General features: G+C 47.7%; 2 protein-coding genes across 2 annotated transcripts in view; one reads left to right on the top strand and one right to left on the bottom strand.

Moving 5' to 3' along the window:
• Positions 1-14,348, bottom strand: part of CSMD2 (CUB and Sushi multiple domains 2) — a 513,762-nt gene that overhangs the window by 306,451 nt on the left and 192,963 nt on the right.
• On the top strand, positions 2,067-2,642 carry HMGB4 (high mobility group box 4). The gene has a single exon (XM_026516732.2). The coding sequence runs from the start codon at positions 2,067-2,069 to the stop codon at positions 2,640-2,642; it is 576 nt and encodes a 191-aa protein (XP_026372517.1).

Here is a 14,348-nt window from a genome sequence, read left to right on the forward strand (position 1 = left end):
GGAAAGACTCAGCTACCAGCGCACATAGCATTGACTTAGAAAGCCAGCCGTACTGACCCTCCCTAAGGTTCTCCAGACTGTTTCCTCACTTCATCCCTCCAAGGCGAGAGTGTGGCCTAAACACCACAGGGTGGCCATAGCTTTTACCTTTTACTGCTTTGTCTTCCTAGACCTGCTAGTCTCTAGATGATTATCATAGGATTAATCCTTCTGGAACTTTTCATCATGAGAAGGGTAGAAGGTCATGAACGGAGGCACAAATGAGCTGCTGAGGCTTTTGTGAGACTGAGCCGAGTCTGATTCTTATCTATAGATGTTAGCCAAGTTCTTCCTCACAACCTGTCCTTCCATCTCGGAAAAGAGCTATGTCCTATTGACCTTGGCAGCCCAGCTCAAATTCAACAACCAGGTGAGCCAACCCCTGGCCCTTGGGAGAAAGAACCAGAGTGATGAACACTAACCATGCTGAGAAATGTGCTCAGAATAATTTGTTCCCACTGGCCTGACCCCACTGCACCCACCACTAGCCCAGACTTCCTCCGCTGGCATCTGAGATCGTATAGGCCTCTAAATACAGCCACAAAACTACAGCGTGTTATCTGGAGGGTCTTTCCTGGCCAGTCCAAAGCACCCATTTTACAGATATGAAATCAGGGACTTACAGGAAGGAAGGGGCTAGCATCAATAGCCCAGCCACCTTGTGGCAGAGCCGGGGCTCAAACTCAGGACTGGGGACTCCATCAATTTCCATCTTTCCTTTACAGCAGATGGAAGTTGAAGGCAGTCTGGGAGGCTTGGGAGTGGACTGGGAGCCCTGGAAACGTGCTCTAGTCTCAGGCAAGTTTCCCTGCGAGGCTCAGTTGCTGAAGCTGCACGCTGGAGCCATTGGCCCCCAAGGCACAAGTTCTGGGGGGGCAGCAAGAAGCACAGGCTTGAGTCAAGCAAATCAGTCCAAATTCAGACTCCCACCTGTTAGGCTATTCTACCCTCATTTTTCTGTTAACAAGGCTCCATTTTCTAGTCCTATATATTTGGTAGTATCATCAACCACCAGTTGTGTTAACCCCGGTGCCATACAAGCAAGGACCTCAAAGTGTCCAAAGGTCACAAGATGACACTTTTATCGTCTTTTCTTTAACCTTCAGTTGGAAGACTGGTAGAACATTGTCAACGGCTTTCACAAAAAGTCAGAAGCCAACTAGTTTGAGTGTAGCCATTAGAGCTCTGTATTCTAACCCCGAGAGCCAGGGACTCCAGAGATGAGAGCAGGGAGGCCTCCTGATAGCCAAGGATTTGACCCCAGTTTCATGGACTCAAGTGTAATGAGTAAAACCCCTCAAGGTTCTCCTCCCTCTGCCCACCCCACCCCAGTTTCTTCAGAGAAATGAAGAGTTCAGATGTATATAGCCCAAGTGCTCAGGTTTTAAATTAGACAACTTTGTCCTGACAGGAACCGAGTCACGGCTGTCATACCTGATTATTTTTAGAGTTACTACTAAACTCTTTGAACGGCATGAGCTGCCACCATTCAAGGCAAACAGAAAGACTTCACATTTTATCATGACAGCTCTAGAGCCATCCACCTCCTCGCGTTCATTATTTCCATCCTGACTTTGGAAGGCATCATGTGGCATCTTGACAATCTTACGGTGAGGAAGGCAGGCCCCATGGCTCATTACTACATCCGAAGGACTGAAAGCTCCCATAGTTGAGCAAAGCCCATTGCCTCCAGGAAGGCAAGGAGAAATATTCCAGGGGAAGACCTGCTCCCAAGCCTCCTCTGGATGAACCATCATCTCACATGAGAAGCAGAAATGGACCCTCAAGTAGCCAACCAATAAAGAGTAGCCATATGCAAATGCCACAGGCTGGTGAATGATGTCACAGTCCCCTCTTCTGACTCAATAATGCCACCACCACTGAAAAGGCTGATGACAGACCGGAGCTCTTGCAGAGGGAAAAATTCACCGCAAGCAGAGCACCTTCTAGATTGCTCCTGGAGTGTGGAGACAGAAGTCTCTGCTGTCCAAATTACTGAATCCAGAAAAAAAAATGACCTTATGAACATGGGAAAAGAGATCCAGCTGAGGCCCAAGGTGAATGTCTCTTCTTACATCCACTTTTTGCTGAATTACAGGAACAAGTTCAAGGAGCAGCAGCCAAATACCTACCTTGGCTTTAAAGAGTTCTCTAGAAAGTGTTCGGAAAAATGGAGGTCCATCTCAAAGCACGAAAAGGCCAAATATGAAGCTCTGGCCAAGCTCGACAAAGCCCGGTACCAGGAAGAGATGATGAATTATGTTGGCAAGAAGAAAAAGCGGAGAAAGCGGGACCCCCAGGCGCCCAGACGCCCCCCATCATCCTTCCTGCTCTTCTGCCAAGACCACTATGCCCAGCTGAAGAGGGAGAATCCGAACTGGTCAGTAGTGCAGGTGGCAAAGGCCTCGGGGAAGATGTGGTCTGCAACAACAGACGCTGAAAAGCAACCGTATGAGCAAAGAGCAGCTCTCCTGAGAGCCAAATACCAAGAGGAATTGGAAATCTACCGTAAACAACGTATTGCCAGGAAGGGCCTCCAAGGGTCAGCTAAGAACCAGCGCAGAGGGAAAACTGACTCGGACAAAGCTGATGGATCCAATTAGAAATAAAATGCCATTCAACTGTATTGCCTGTCGCTGGTCTCCTGTATGGCGTTAGTGCGGCCACGCTGCTGCTGCTTTGAGGAAGTGAGTGGGGTGGTGGTTGAGATTGGGGTTTGGAAGCTGATCCTGCGGAAGGCTGGCTTTGAGAGAAGGGCAAAGGCGGTGTGTGAGGTCAGTAGCTACAGGGCTTGGCTTGGGCAGGTGGGATGGGAGTCTCCAGGTGTAAAGTGGAAGTCATGGAGGTAGGGGCATCCTGGTTGCAAGTGCTTATTTCGGGCAGAAGACCCTCCTCAGGGTCAGGTGCATGAATGCCAGTCCTGCCATCATCCTCACCAGCAGGGCCAGAAGGCCTGGAGTTCAGGTCAGGCTCCCAATTGAGGCCCCAGCAGAGGCTGGGAAACTGGAGTTGAGGTGGGCTTTGGGGTCTTGGTTTCTTCAGTAATTCCAGAACTGCTCCTCCACTGAGCCTTAGGTATCATCAGCGGGCCAGGAGGAGCCCCCAGGGTGGTCCCTCCTCTGGTGGGAATGGAATGCAGGGCGGATTTTATAAACACGGGCATCTGACTCTGCCCAAGTCCTATGACCTGGAGAAAACCTGTCATGATTTTGGTGGGTATCCACCCAATCATTTGTCTGTGGTTAGAAGCATAGAACACATGGAGTGGACAGTTACTGCCTTTATGACCATCGGGCATCCATTCCTTCTCCTCTTGCTCACAGCACCCGCCTCTGAAGTCCCCTGGTCACACTGATTGGTTCAGTTACAGGCATGTGACCCAGGGTGGTCCAATCAGAGTGGACCACAGAACTTGTGCATGGGGTCCTAGGGGAGAGCGCTGTCCTGAGGCTGCTGCAAGCCATCTGCCTCGTTCTTGGACCAAAATGTTAGTCCTTTTGGCATCAGAGTATAGTCTTGGACTTTTCACTGGAGATGAGCCCACGATGTTTCATTTTTTTTGTCTAAGGCAGTTTGAATTAGGGTTCTGCCACTTAAAATGAGTCAAAAGTGGTAATTTGACACAAATGGGATTGTTCTGTGTCGGTGCTGTATTGTTCAGGCAATAACACACCATGAGCAATGCTTCTTATCAATCAATATAGGTTGGTATGGAATATTTTGAAATGGCTCCTGACTTCTCAACATCAAAAAGACTGGGCCAAAATGTAAAATTGCCTTTTTGTCACCGCGTTATGCATGCAACAGACTTCCCTAATTCCATCTCCACTCCTATTCCAGGATGGACTTAGACTTCATCCTCTACTGCTATTCGAACTTTTACTCTCAAAACAAAAGTAAAAATACATACTTTGAAAAGTCTTATAGAACTGGAGAGCCTTTAGGGAATAGAAGGTGATACAGTGGAGTGATTCAGAAGTTCAAGGTCTGGAGTCAGGCCATTTATGGAAGACTCACGTGTGCCAGATCCTGTGTTGGTTATCGGGAGGCCCCGCATAGACTGCTGTCAGGTTCCTGCCCTGTAAGAACTTTCCTTCTGATGAGACGGATGTGGGCATAAACTATAGCACGACAAAGCACGATGAAAGTGAAGGCTACACAGAGTGCCAGGGGGTGGGAGTGGGTACTCCCTACCAAGGAGACCTTTGAAGTCTTCAGGGAGGAAGCAGCTTTATCCTACTTGGCAACCTTGTACTGGTGCTGGCAAGACTCCTTTTTCCCATTCCCCGTTCCCTACAGCTGTTGTTCCAACTTGGCTCTGCTTCCCCTCCATCCCAACCCCCACTCTCTCAGGAGACGCCCTCATTTTCTGTTTCATTGAGAAAACAGAGATCATCAAACATAAGTACTCTCAGTTTTCTTCTTTCTCAACATGTAATCCACACCCATCCCTTCCTCCTGGTCTCAAATCTCACAAGAAGCTAGAATGCACTTGCAACCCAATTCCCCTGCCTTCCTCAGGCCCTTACTCCTCATCGTAAAGATGCAAATCCTTCAGCCCTCTAAGCTTGCACAGGTTGGCTTAGTGCTGTGAAACAGGTGGTTCTGATCTTAATGTCTGCAGGAACTTGGGCAAGTTCTCTCCTCTGAGCCCTCCCCTGTGCAATGGGGATAATGCTCACTTTACAGGTTGTTTTAGTGAATAAATGATATAATACATGCAAGAGCATTTGGCACAGTTCTTCACACCTATTATGTACTGTGGTGGGCAGCCTCTAGGGTGGCTGTCTCATGATCCACCCCTGCTAGTGTCCATACCCATGTCCCATCCCTTCTTAAACATGGGCAGAACCTGTGACTGACCCATAGAATGAAGCAAAAGAGATGAACTGTGACCTCTGTGATTATGTAATGATCTATAAAACTCCATCTTGCTACCTGATTTGCTCTAGAGACTTTGCTGACTTGATGAAGTGGCCAAGCTGGGGAAACTCACGTGGCAAGGAACTATGGTCAGTCTCTAGGAGCTGAGGGGGGCCTCAGACCAACAGCCGCAAAAAAACCCAAAACAAAACACTAAAGCTCCCGGTCCTACAACCACAAGGAACTGAGTGTTGCAGCAACCACATAAGCAGGAAAGTGAGTCCTTCCACAGTTGAGCCTCCAGATGAGAACCCTGTCCTGGTTGACACCTGGACTGAAACCTTGTGAGGCCTCACAGCTAAGCTAAGCTGATACGGGATTCCTGATCCACAGAAACTGAGAGACAATGAATGTGTGAGATAGTGAATGTGTGTTGTTTTAAGCCAGTAAGTGTATGGTAATTTGCCTCATGGCAATAGATAATCAATACAGTACTCCATCAATGCCAGCTTCCTTCTAATTTTAGAAGACACTGTCTTTAACCTTATTTCTCCCTCCAGATTCTACTTTATCTGTTTAATTTCCTTTCTTTTGTACCCTCTTGAAGGTGGAGGAGCCCCTCCCCCTCAGGGTAGATTGGATCCTGACTTGTACTCCTCTGTAGTGGTTCCAGTTGGGTTGTCTTGCTTCCAGCCTGACCTACGGGCTCTCGGTGGGCAGCAGCTGTGTGTTGTACCACACTCCTCTCTGGGAAGACGGCCACCACACAGCTAGGCCCAGCCCTCATGCCGCCCCTTTCTGGTTTCCTGTTTGATTAATTACACGAAGGTGGGTGGCCAAGTCAGAGTTTTGACAACAGTCTGCATCGCCCCTGCTGAAGAAGAACTCCATTAACATTCCTTTATGAAAAAGTCGACAGGAGGGTGTGAATCTGCAGGTTTCTAATGACTGTAATGGAATGACAGTGAGGCAGAGGGAGGGAAAGAGGAGGAGGAGAAGGGGGAGCCAGGCCTAAGACAGTGGGCTAGAGGAGAAGCAGGCAGGGAGGCTGGTGTGGTGCCAGCATTCCAGACCCACTCAGCTGGGCTCTGTGGCCCTGTCCTTGGGAAAAGGAAGGCAGAGTCTTTGGGCCCATCACTGTCTCAATGAATGAATCACTGCACCCTGATCCTTCTCTCCCAAAGCTTTTCCTATGTTCACTTATTCATTCATTTATTCATTTATTCAACAAATATTTATGTAAATCTTATGCCTGCAATATACCAGAAACTGTTCTGGTGCTAGGAATACAGCAAGGTCCTTGATCTCTTACATTCCAGGGAGGGGGAGACGGATAATAAGTCAACAAATAAACACACCAGATCATTTTTTGATAGTGTCAAGTGCTCTGAAGAAAATAAACAAGGGTAATGAGATAAACAATGACAAGTGGGGTTGAGGGCACTTTAAATCAGTGGTCAAAGATGACATCTGGGTTCAGATTTAAAGGACAAGAAGGAACCAGGCATGCCAAGGTCTGAAGAAAGAGTTCTTCAAGTAGCAGGACAGCTAGTGCAAAGGTCCTGAGGCAGAAGTGAGCTCGGCATATTAGAGGGAGAGTAGGGAGGCCAGACTGACAAGGTGTGAGAGGCAGTTGGAGTGGGACAGACCTTGGAAAGGAGTTTATTTTGAAATCTAAGTGCAATGGGGAGCCACAGAGTTTTCTGCAGGGAGAGCCATGTGCTTTCATTTTGACTTCTGGTTATTGGTCATTTTAGCATCTTCAGAAACCATTCAGTGCCAACGAGGGGATGAGAGCCCCTCCAAGGTCTGCAAGAGCAAGAGACAAGGCTAACAAATACCAAACCCATGACATTTTTCTTTTTTGGAGGGGAAATAATCAGGACCCTCTACTTGGTACTCGTTGGAGCAGCTATAAGCTAAAAATCAAACATGGAAAGTCTAAAACTTCTACCCCTGTGATTCATTTTCCCCAGGGATGGGGAGAAGGGTAGGCATGGGTGGCAGAATATGCCATAAGGACATTTCTTCCCAGGTCTCATATGTGCATGTGGAACAGCTTCCACTCAACCAGTGGTTCTCAACCTTGAGCCTGCATTAGGCTCGCCTCAGGGCTTGTTAGCACACAGATTGCTAGGCCCCACTCCTAGAATTTGATTCAATTTTGGGGGGAGTTGGACCTAGAATTTGCATTTCTAAAAGTTCCCAGGTGACACTGATGCTACCAGTCGAAGGCCCACAGAGGAATGCTTCTCCCTCTTGCAACCCGGGCATTCACTTGGAAGAGTAATAAGAAGCAAGACTTATCTGCCTAGTGGGTTTGAGAAGAGGCGCTAACCATACCCTTCTCCCCCCTCCCCCAAAAAAACTTGGCTGCAGAACGTGTTCAGGTCTGAGCTTCAATTAGTTCATTGGTAATAGAGGCAACAGGTTGATCCTCATCTGTCTTTCTCCTGCACCCGCCACTGATTCCAAACCTGACAAGAATAAGCATATTTATTTATTGGGTTTGCCTTAAATCCCAACAGAGAAGTTGATACCAGTTGCAAAACAATTGGTTACCATCTGGAACACACAACTGTGTTGGGATCTTTTTTAAATATATGTTTTATTTATGTATTTATTTGAAAGAGAGAGAAAGAGACAGAGCATGAACAGGGAGGTGGAGGCAGAGGGAGAGGGAGAAGCAGACTCCTAGCTGAGCAGGGAGCCTGATGCAGGGCTCAATTCCAGGATTTTGGGATCATGACCTGAGCCAAAGGCAGATGCCCAACCAACTGAGCCACCCAGGCGTCCCACTGTGTTGGGATCTTATAATTGATTTTACCTTCCACTAAATCATCAATTGTTTGAGGACCACAAGATCCAATTTCTGGGCTGTTAAGCTCAAGGATCAGGTCCATGGATAGGGCATGGTCCTTAGGGTGATATCACCAAGGCAATGATGCTCCCTTGTCCTGTCATGTACCTCTAATCACACTCTCCCAAATTATACTTGCCCTACAGGTGTGCTGGAGAATAAATGACGTATCATTGTAAATGAAGTCTGGTGTGTAGGAAGTACCCTATGAATGAGGGTGCCTGCCCTGGTCTCTAAAGGATGGTTTAAAAGAGGTGAGAACAACAAACAAAAGGGCAGTTGAAGCAGGAGGAAGCTTAGCCAGGGGCCCAGATGGGGCCATGTGATGCTCCAGGCTGGTCTAGACTTCTGGGTTGGTGGGATGCCATGAACATTCTCGAGTGGCCCATCCCCTTATAAGTTTCCATGCACTAGCTCTCACTACCCACTGCTCCCTTTCCAATCCCTTCTCTGCTCTGGCTGCCTGATTGATGTTGTAAGACTTCCCCTTCAACAGTAAAGTGTTTCAGTGGTTGCCCATTGCCTATGGGAGTCTGACGTAGCATAATCAAGCCACTGCTGCCTCTGCACTGTCGCCCACACTCAGCTTCTCAAGTAGCTCCCAGTGATCCCCACCTCCTGATATTCACAGTCTTGTATAATTCCTCCCTTTATGTGTGGGCTGGACCTAGTGACTTACTTCTAATGAGCGGAATAGGGCGAAACTGATAAGATGTCACTTCTTTACTAGTGACTAGGCTACAAAAGACGATCTCTGTCTGTCTCTCTCGCTTGCTCAAAGCAAACGGACATGTTGAAAGTTGTCCTGTGGAGAGGCTCATGTGGCAAGAAACTGAGGGTGGCTTGCCTGCCAGGAAGGAACCCTGCCCACAGCCACGAAGAAGCTCAGAGCTGGACCACTCCCGGGCTCCTGTGCACACCTTTACTGCAGCCTTGTGACAGACGGAGATCAGCCACCTGATTCCTGACTCCCAGAAACTAGGCTAGTCAATGCTGTTGTTTCATGCTACTATGGTTTGGGGTAATTTGTTACAAATCAAAAGAGAGAACAATATAGATTATGGTATCAAAAGAGGCATAGTATCATGAAAAATATCTAAAATGTAAGATGGCTTTGGAATCAGACCATGGGGGGAAGCTGGAAATATTTTGTGAAGCTTGTTAGAAAAACCTGAACTTTGGGGGCGCCTGGGTGGCACAGCGGTTACGCGTCTGCCTTCGGCTCAGGGCATGATCCCGGCGTTCTGGGATCGAGCCCCACAACAGGCTTCTGCGCTATGAGCCTGCTTCTTCCTCTCCCACTCCCCCTGCTTGTGTTCCCTCTCTCACTGGCTGTCTCTATCTCTGTCGAATAAATAAATAAAATCTTAAAAAAAAAAAAAAAAGAAAAACCTGAACTTTGAGGATGCTGCCAGTGAAGGCTCAAAAGGCAGTGAGGACATGTTACTGGAAAGTGGAGGGAGGGGATCCTTGTGACGTAGTGGCAGAAAGCTTAGTGACACTGTTGTCCGCAGTTATGTGGAAAGCAGAACACGTGCCTACTCAACTCAGTGATCCAGCTAAGGACATGTCCAAGCAAAGTGTTGAAGGCACTCTCTGGTTTCTTCTTGCTGCATAAGTGAGAAAGGGAGATAAATTGAGGGAAAGATTGTTAAAAAGGAGCCAGGACCTGATAGTTTTGAAAATTCTCAGAGTCCTAAGACAGCAAAGGATACTAAAAATCAAGAAATGGCTTTCCTGCACTGTCAGGGAAAGGCGGTCTGGAGATAAAGTGAGGGTGTGACTGTCCCGCCTTTGGGTGAGAGCTCAGGAAGATCAAAAGAGCACAGTGTCAACCCAGCAATTGCACTACTAGGTATTTACTCAAAGGATACAAACACTGTGATCCGAAGGGGCACCTGCACCCCAGTGTTTATAGCAGCAATGTCCACAATAGCCAAACTGTGGAAAAAGCCCAGATATCCATCGAAAGATGAATGGATAAAGAAGATGTGTATCTATACACAATGGAATATTATGCAGCCATCAAAAATGAAATCTTACCATTTGCAACGACGTGGATGGAGCTAGAGGGTATTATGCTGAGTGAAATAAGTCAATCAGAGAAAGACAATTATTGTATGATTTCAATCATATGTGGAATATAAGAATTAGCATCCAAGATCATAAGGGAAGGGAGGGAAAACTGAACGGGAAGAAATCAGAGAGGGAGACAAACCATGAGAGGCTCTTAACTCTAGGAAACAAACTGAGGGTTGCTGGAGGGGAGGTGGGTAGGGGGATGAGGTAACTGGGTGATGGGTATTAAGGAGGGCATGTGATGTGATGAGCACAGGGTGTTATATGCAACTGATGAATCTGAAAATAATGATGTACTATATGTTGACTAATTGAATTTAAATTTAAAAAAAGAGCATAGTGTCCGTCACACAAGGCTCTTTAAAGAAATTAGGGTGGGTTTCTCAGGCCCTCTAGATCAAACAGCAGGGCCTCTGGGAAGCATCAGAGCATTGTCCCTTGTTCATCTTAGCAGATGCCCAAGGTAAAGAGGGGTTTAGTCCAAAGAAATCTGTGCACGTGGCTTCTGTGTAACAAGTGAGTTTCCGATTTAGAGAAGACCCCCAAAGGTCTTAAGAAAACTATCATTAGAAGAAACACTGTTACCTTGGACTGAAAAGGACAGAGACAGTACGAAATAAAAAGAGGTCACTGGACTCCCCAAATTCTCAACATATGCTTTCTTCCATGAAAAAGAGAAGAATGACTCAGAGGGAAGAACCAAGAACTCAGAATGTGGAGCTGCAAGCCATGGGAAATGATTCCCAGATTTTGAAAGTAATCAAGAAGGTTCCTGTATTTTCCTGGCTGGATTTCAGAATAGTTATGGACCAGGGACTCCTTTATGCCTCACATTTCCCCCTCTTTTTGAGTAGGAATGTCTTTAAGCATGACCCTATGCCTGTCCCACCACTGTGTGTTGGGTATGTGGGGGCAGGCAATGTTTCTCTCTCTGGTTTTGTAAAACAACAGTTCCAGAGTAACAGTCTTCTAGAACCCACCTTTGAGGAACTACACCCAGGAGCCTTGTCCATACCTGAACCTGATTTAGATGATAATATTCTGGACTCTCAGCTTATGCTATCATGGGATGAGACTTTGGGGGACCTGAGGAAGGGGCAACTGCATCAACTGCATTTTGCATGTGGAAGGGGAAGGAGTCACTGGGGACCAGTGGGCAGCCTGTAATAAGGCAGCGTCAGAAATGACTCCATGATCTTCATCTCCTGGCATTTGTGCCCTTGATCAATCCCCTCCCCTTTGTGCGGGCTGGGCCCAGTGACTTGGTTTTAGCGAGCAGGATACAGCAAAAGTGGTAGGCTGTCCCTTTTGAAATGAGGTTGTAAAGGACTGGGCCTCCTGGTCTTATTCTCTCCCTCTCAGACTTGCTCTAATGAAGTAAGCAGCGATGTTGAAAGCCACCCTATGGAAAGGCACTGAGGTGGTCTCTGATCAACAGCACTGGTGCCCTTAATCCTTCAACAAGCTTAGAACACACCTTCTTTCCCAACTGAGCTTTGAGAGGACTGCACCCTTGGTAGATACCTTGATTGCAGCTTTGTGAGAAACCCTGAGCCAGAGGACCCAGCTAAGCCACACCCAGATTCCTAGCACACAGAACATGCAAGACAATAAGCACTGCTTAAAGCCATAAGTTCTGGGGCAACTTGTTACACAGCAATAGATGCTTAATATTCCCACCCAAAGGCCCTGCTACACGTTATTTCCCCCAGAAACATGATACCCTCACGTTCTCCTCAGGGCCTTTGCACATGCTATTCCAGGCTGGGATCCTCCTCCTTACCTTTTAGATCTGGTAAACTTCTACCTTCAGAGGAAAGTCAGGTCAGGCTTCCTCCAGGAAGTCCTCTTTGACTCTTCCACCCTCCTCTGTGCTCCCATAACATCATCATCCCTTTGCAGATCACATTGTATCACCTGTTTGTCTCTTGGACATGTGGAGAAGGGCAGGGACCTTGCCTTATTCATCCTGGCACCCTTAAAATCTAACACAACACCTGACATGCATTCAAATGATAATGTAAACATTTACTGCATTCCTATGCCATGCTGGTGCTGTTTGAGGCGATTTAGATGTAATTATTTTATTTGATAATAAACCCAATGAGGCAAGAACTTTAAACACCCCTGTTTTGCAGGCAGGGAACTGAGACTCTAGGCTGGGTGCTCAGTGCCTGCTCGCTGGAATCATGACAGGTACGTTGCTCCTCTTATCCTGTGGTTGGCGGGGGTCGGTCCCCTCCTCGCCGGGACTCTGCAAAGGGCAGAGTTGGCCCAGAAGGCCTCCTGAGCACCAAGACACAAACTCTGTGCTTGACTGGTTACAGAATTTTGTATTTCCAGAGAAATACCTGGATATATCTCTTGGCACCTCCAAGAAAGGACTTGGCTGGCATCCAGAGGATTTACTGGGCACCAGAAACCACACCTCCAGCTCTCTGCTCACAGCTGTGCCTCTGGCCTGCAGGCAGAAGCAGCATTTTCCTACCCCTCACACCCTGTCATTATAAACCACGTAAATTCCTCGATACTCATGTTGAAATGAACAGATGTGGCTCTGTATTTTTAATGCATTATCTGCAATTAGCAGCAGTGGGCATGGAGGAGCTCTGCCAGCCCTGGGGCTGCCCCTTGCAGATGCAGCTGTGAGTACATTTGTGTGGAAGACTCTGGCCAGACTCCTCTGGCGAGCGGGAGAGGGAACTTCCATCTGTAGAGGGTCTCCTCTGCCAGGAAGCAGAAAGAGGACTGCTAAGCCTGATTGTCATTGCACGGCCGGCCTGGGCTCCCTTCCACCCATCTTGCTGCTGAAACACTCTGAGATGATGTCCTCCCAGTGGGCAGATGGCAGTCCTGAAAGTCATGGGTGGTAAAAGTATTCACAGGCTCTCGGTCTGCAGCATGGAGGGGAGCTCTGTCAAGTGCAAATGAGGCATGCTCAAGGCCCAAGGCAAACCCGAGAGGGTATCTGCACGTCCTTTTGAAAAGAAAGGGGCTGGTTACTGAGAGTTAATGGGTGTGCACCAGCTTTGTCCAAAGAGGGGCAGTTTGGGCCATAAACACCATGCTACTAACTAGCATGTATCGGGTACCTTCTACGTACCAGGCCCTGTTTCTAAGTGCTCTTCAGGAGTCATCATATTTAATTCCAGAAGCAGTGTGGACGCCTACCCCACCCACCAAGCCACAGCCAACGACCACCAGGAATCCACCTGTAGTTAAACAAAGTTCGTATTATTGGCTTGTGGCAGTGAGCGAGAGTGCACAACACTGGGAGCTATGGGGCTCTCAGTAAGAGGGTGTTGGGAAGAATCTACTGCAGGATTCGGGCTTGTGTTGGGCGATTTGGCGAGGGCTCAAGGAAGTGGAGCTTTGCTCTGGATTAGACGTTGTCAAGAAGTAGGTGTATTTCTATGATTGGGTACTTCATAAATTTTATCTAGAAGGCAGGAGGAATGAAGCAAGACTAAAGTTGCAACTGGTAAAGCAGCAGCTGTCACGCACGTTAGCCAAGTTGCAGAGGGAGGGGAATGTTTGGTCATTTTCCTGTTTTGGTAATGTTCTTGCTTGTGTTGGAGTTCAGATGTGATTATGAAGCGGTCTTGTTTTTAACTTAATCCATCATGGTCATGAAGCGGCCTGTCTGATGCTGACATTTATGTATAACAGGACAACACCAAGGTCTGGCGTGGGTGTCAGGCCAGCTCGCAGCAAAGCGGTGCCAGGTCAGTTTCTGGCCCTCAGGGGCTGTTGCTCCCCTCTTCAGCAGACCCCGTGATTGTAGCAACTTAGAGAAATGGAGAAACTGAGGCTCAGAGAGTTGTCATAGCCAGGAAGTGGTGCTGTGGTTCCATCAGTGAAACTAACTTGGGTGGGTGCCAAGGGACTTGGGAGACGAAACTGGGGGGAAGGGGTATGATTATGGGAAGCAAGGCAGACTGTGATGGGGACTGGCCACAACAGAGAATAGAAAGAACACAGGTCTAGAGTCAGAGATCTCCATTTTAGAAATCTATCCCTGCCACTAACTGGGTAGGTGGTCCTAGGCAATTTATTGAACATCAGAGATTCCATTTCTTCCGCCTGTTGGGAATATAAAAATCTGTTTCCCAAGGGCCATTGTGAGTCTAAAATGAAAATACACAGAATAGAGTATCTAGGCAATCCCTGGGAAGAAGACAGACCACTTTGCACATGCACTGCATGCCAGACACTGTCCTAAGTCCTGCACATGTGTTGACTCCTTCAATACAGCAAGCCCATGACGCAGATTCTGTGATAGACTATGGTTTGCAAGTGGGAAGATGGAATACAGAGAGGTTAGGCAACCTAACCGAGGTCACACGGCAATCAAGTAGTAGAACTCAGGCATTCCGGCTCTAACATCCTCATTCCACCACCTCCCATGATAACTGTTGGCTCACTCCTCCTTCCCTTCCCCGGCTGCAAGGGTTTCAAGACTCCAGTCAAATTCTGATGGCAATTTAATGCCCCGGAACTCCCCAGG

The sequence above is a fragment of the Ursus arctos genome, unplaced genomic scaffold, assembly GCF_023065955.2.
Source record: "Ursus arctos isolate Adak ecotype North America unplaced genomic scaffold, UrsArc2.0 scaffold_32, whole genome shotgun sequence".
Taxonomy (NCBI): Eukaryota; Metazoa; Chordata; class Mammalia; order Carnivora; family Ursidae; genus Ursus; species Ursus arctos.

What these genes read in the sequence shown, in the direction of transcription:
- HMGB4 (XM_026516732.2), top strand. Translation starts at nt 2,067, where the DNA reads ATGGGAAAAGAGATCCAGCTGAGGCCCAAGGTGAATGTCTCTTCTTAC.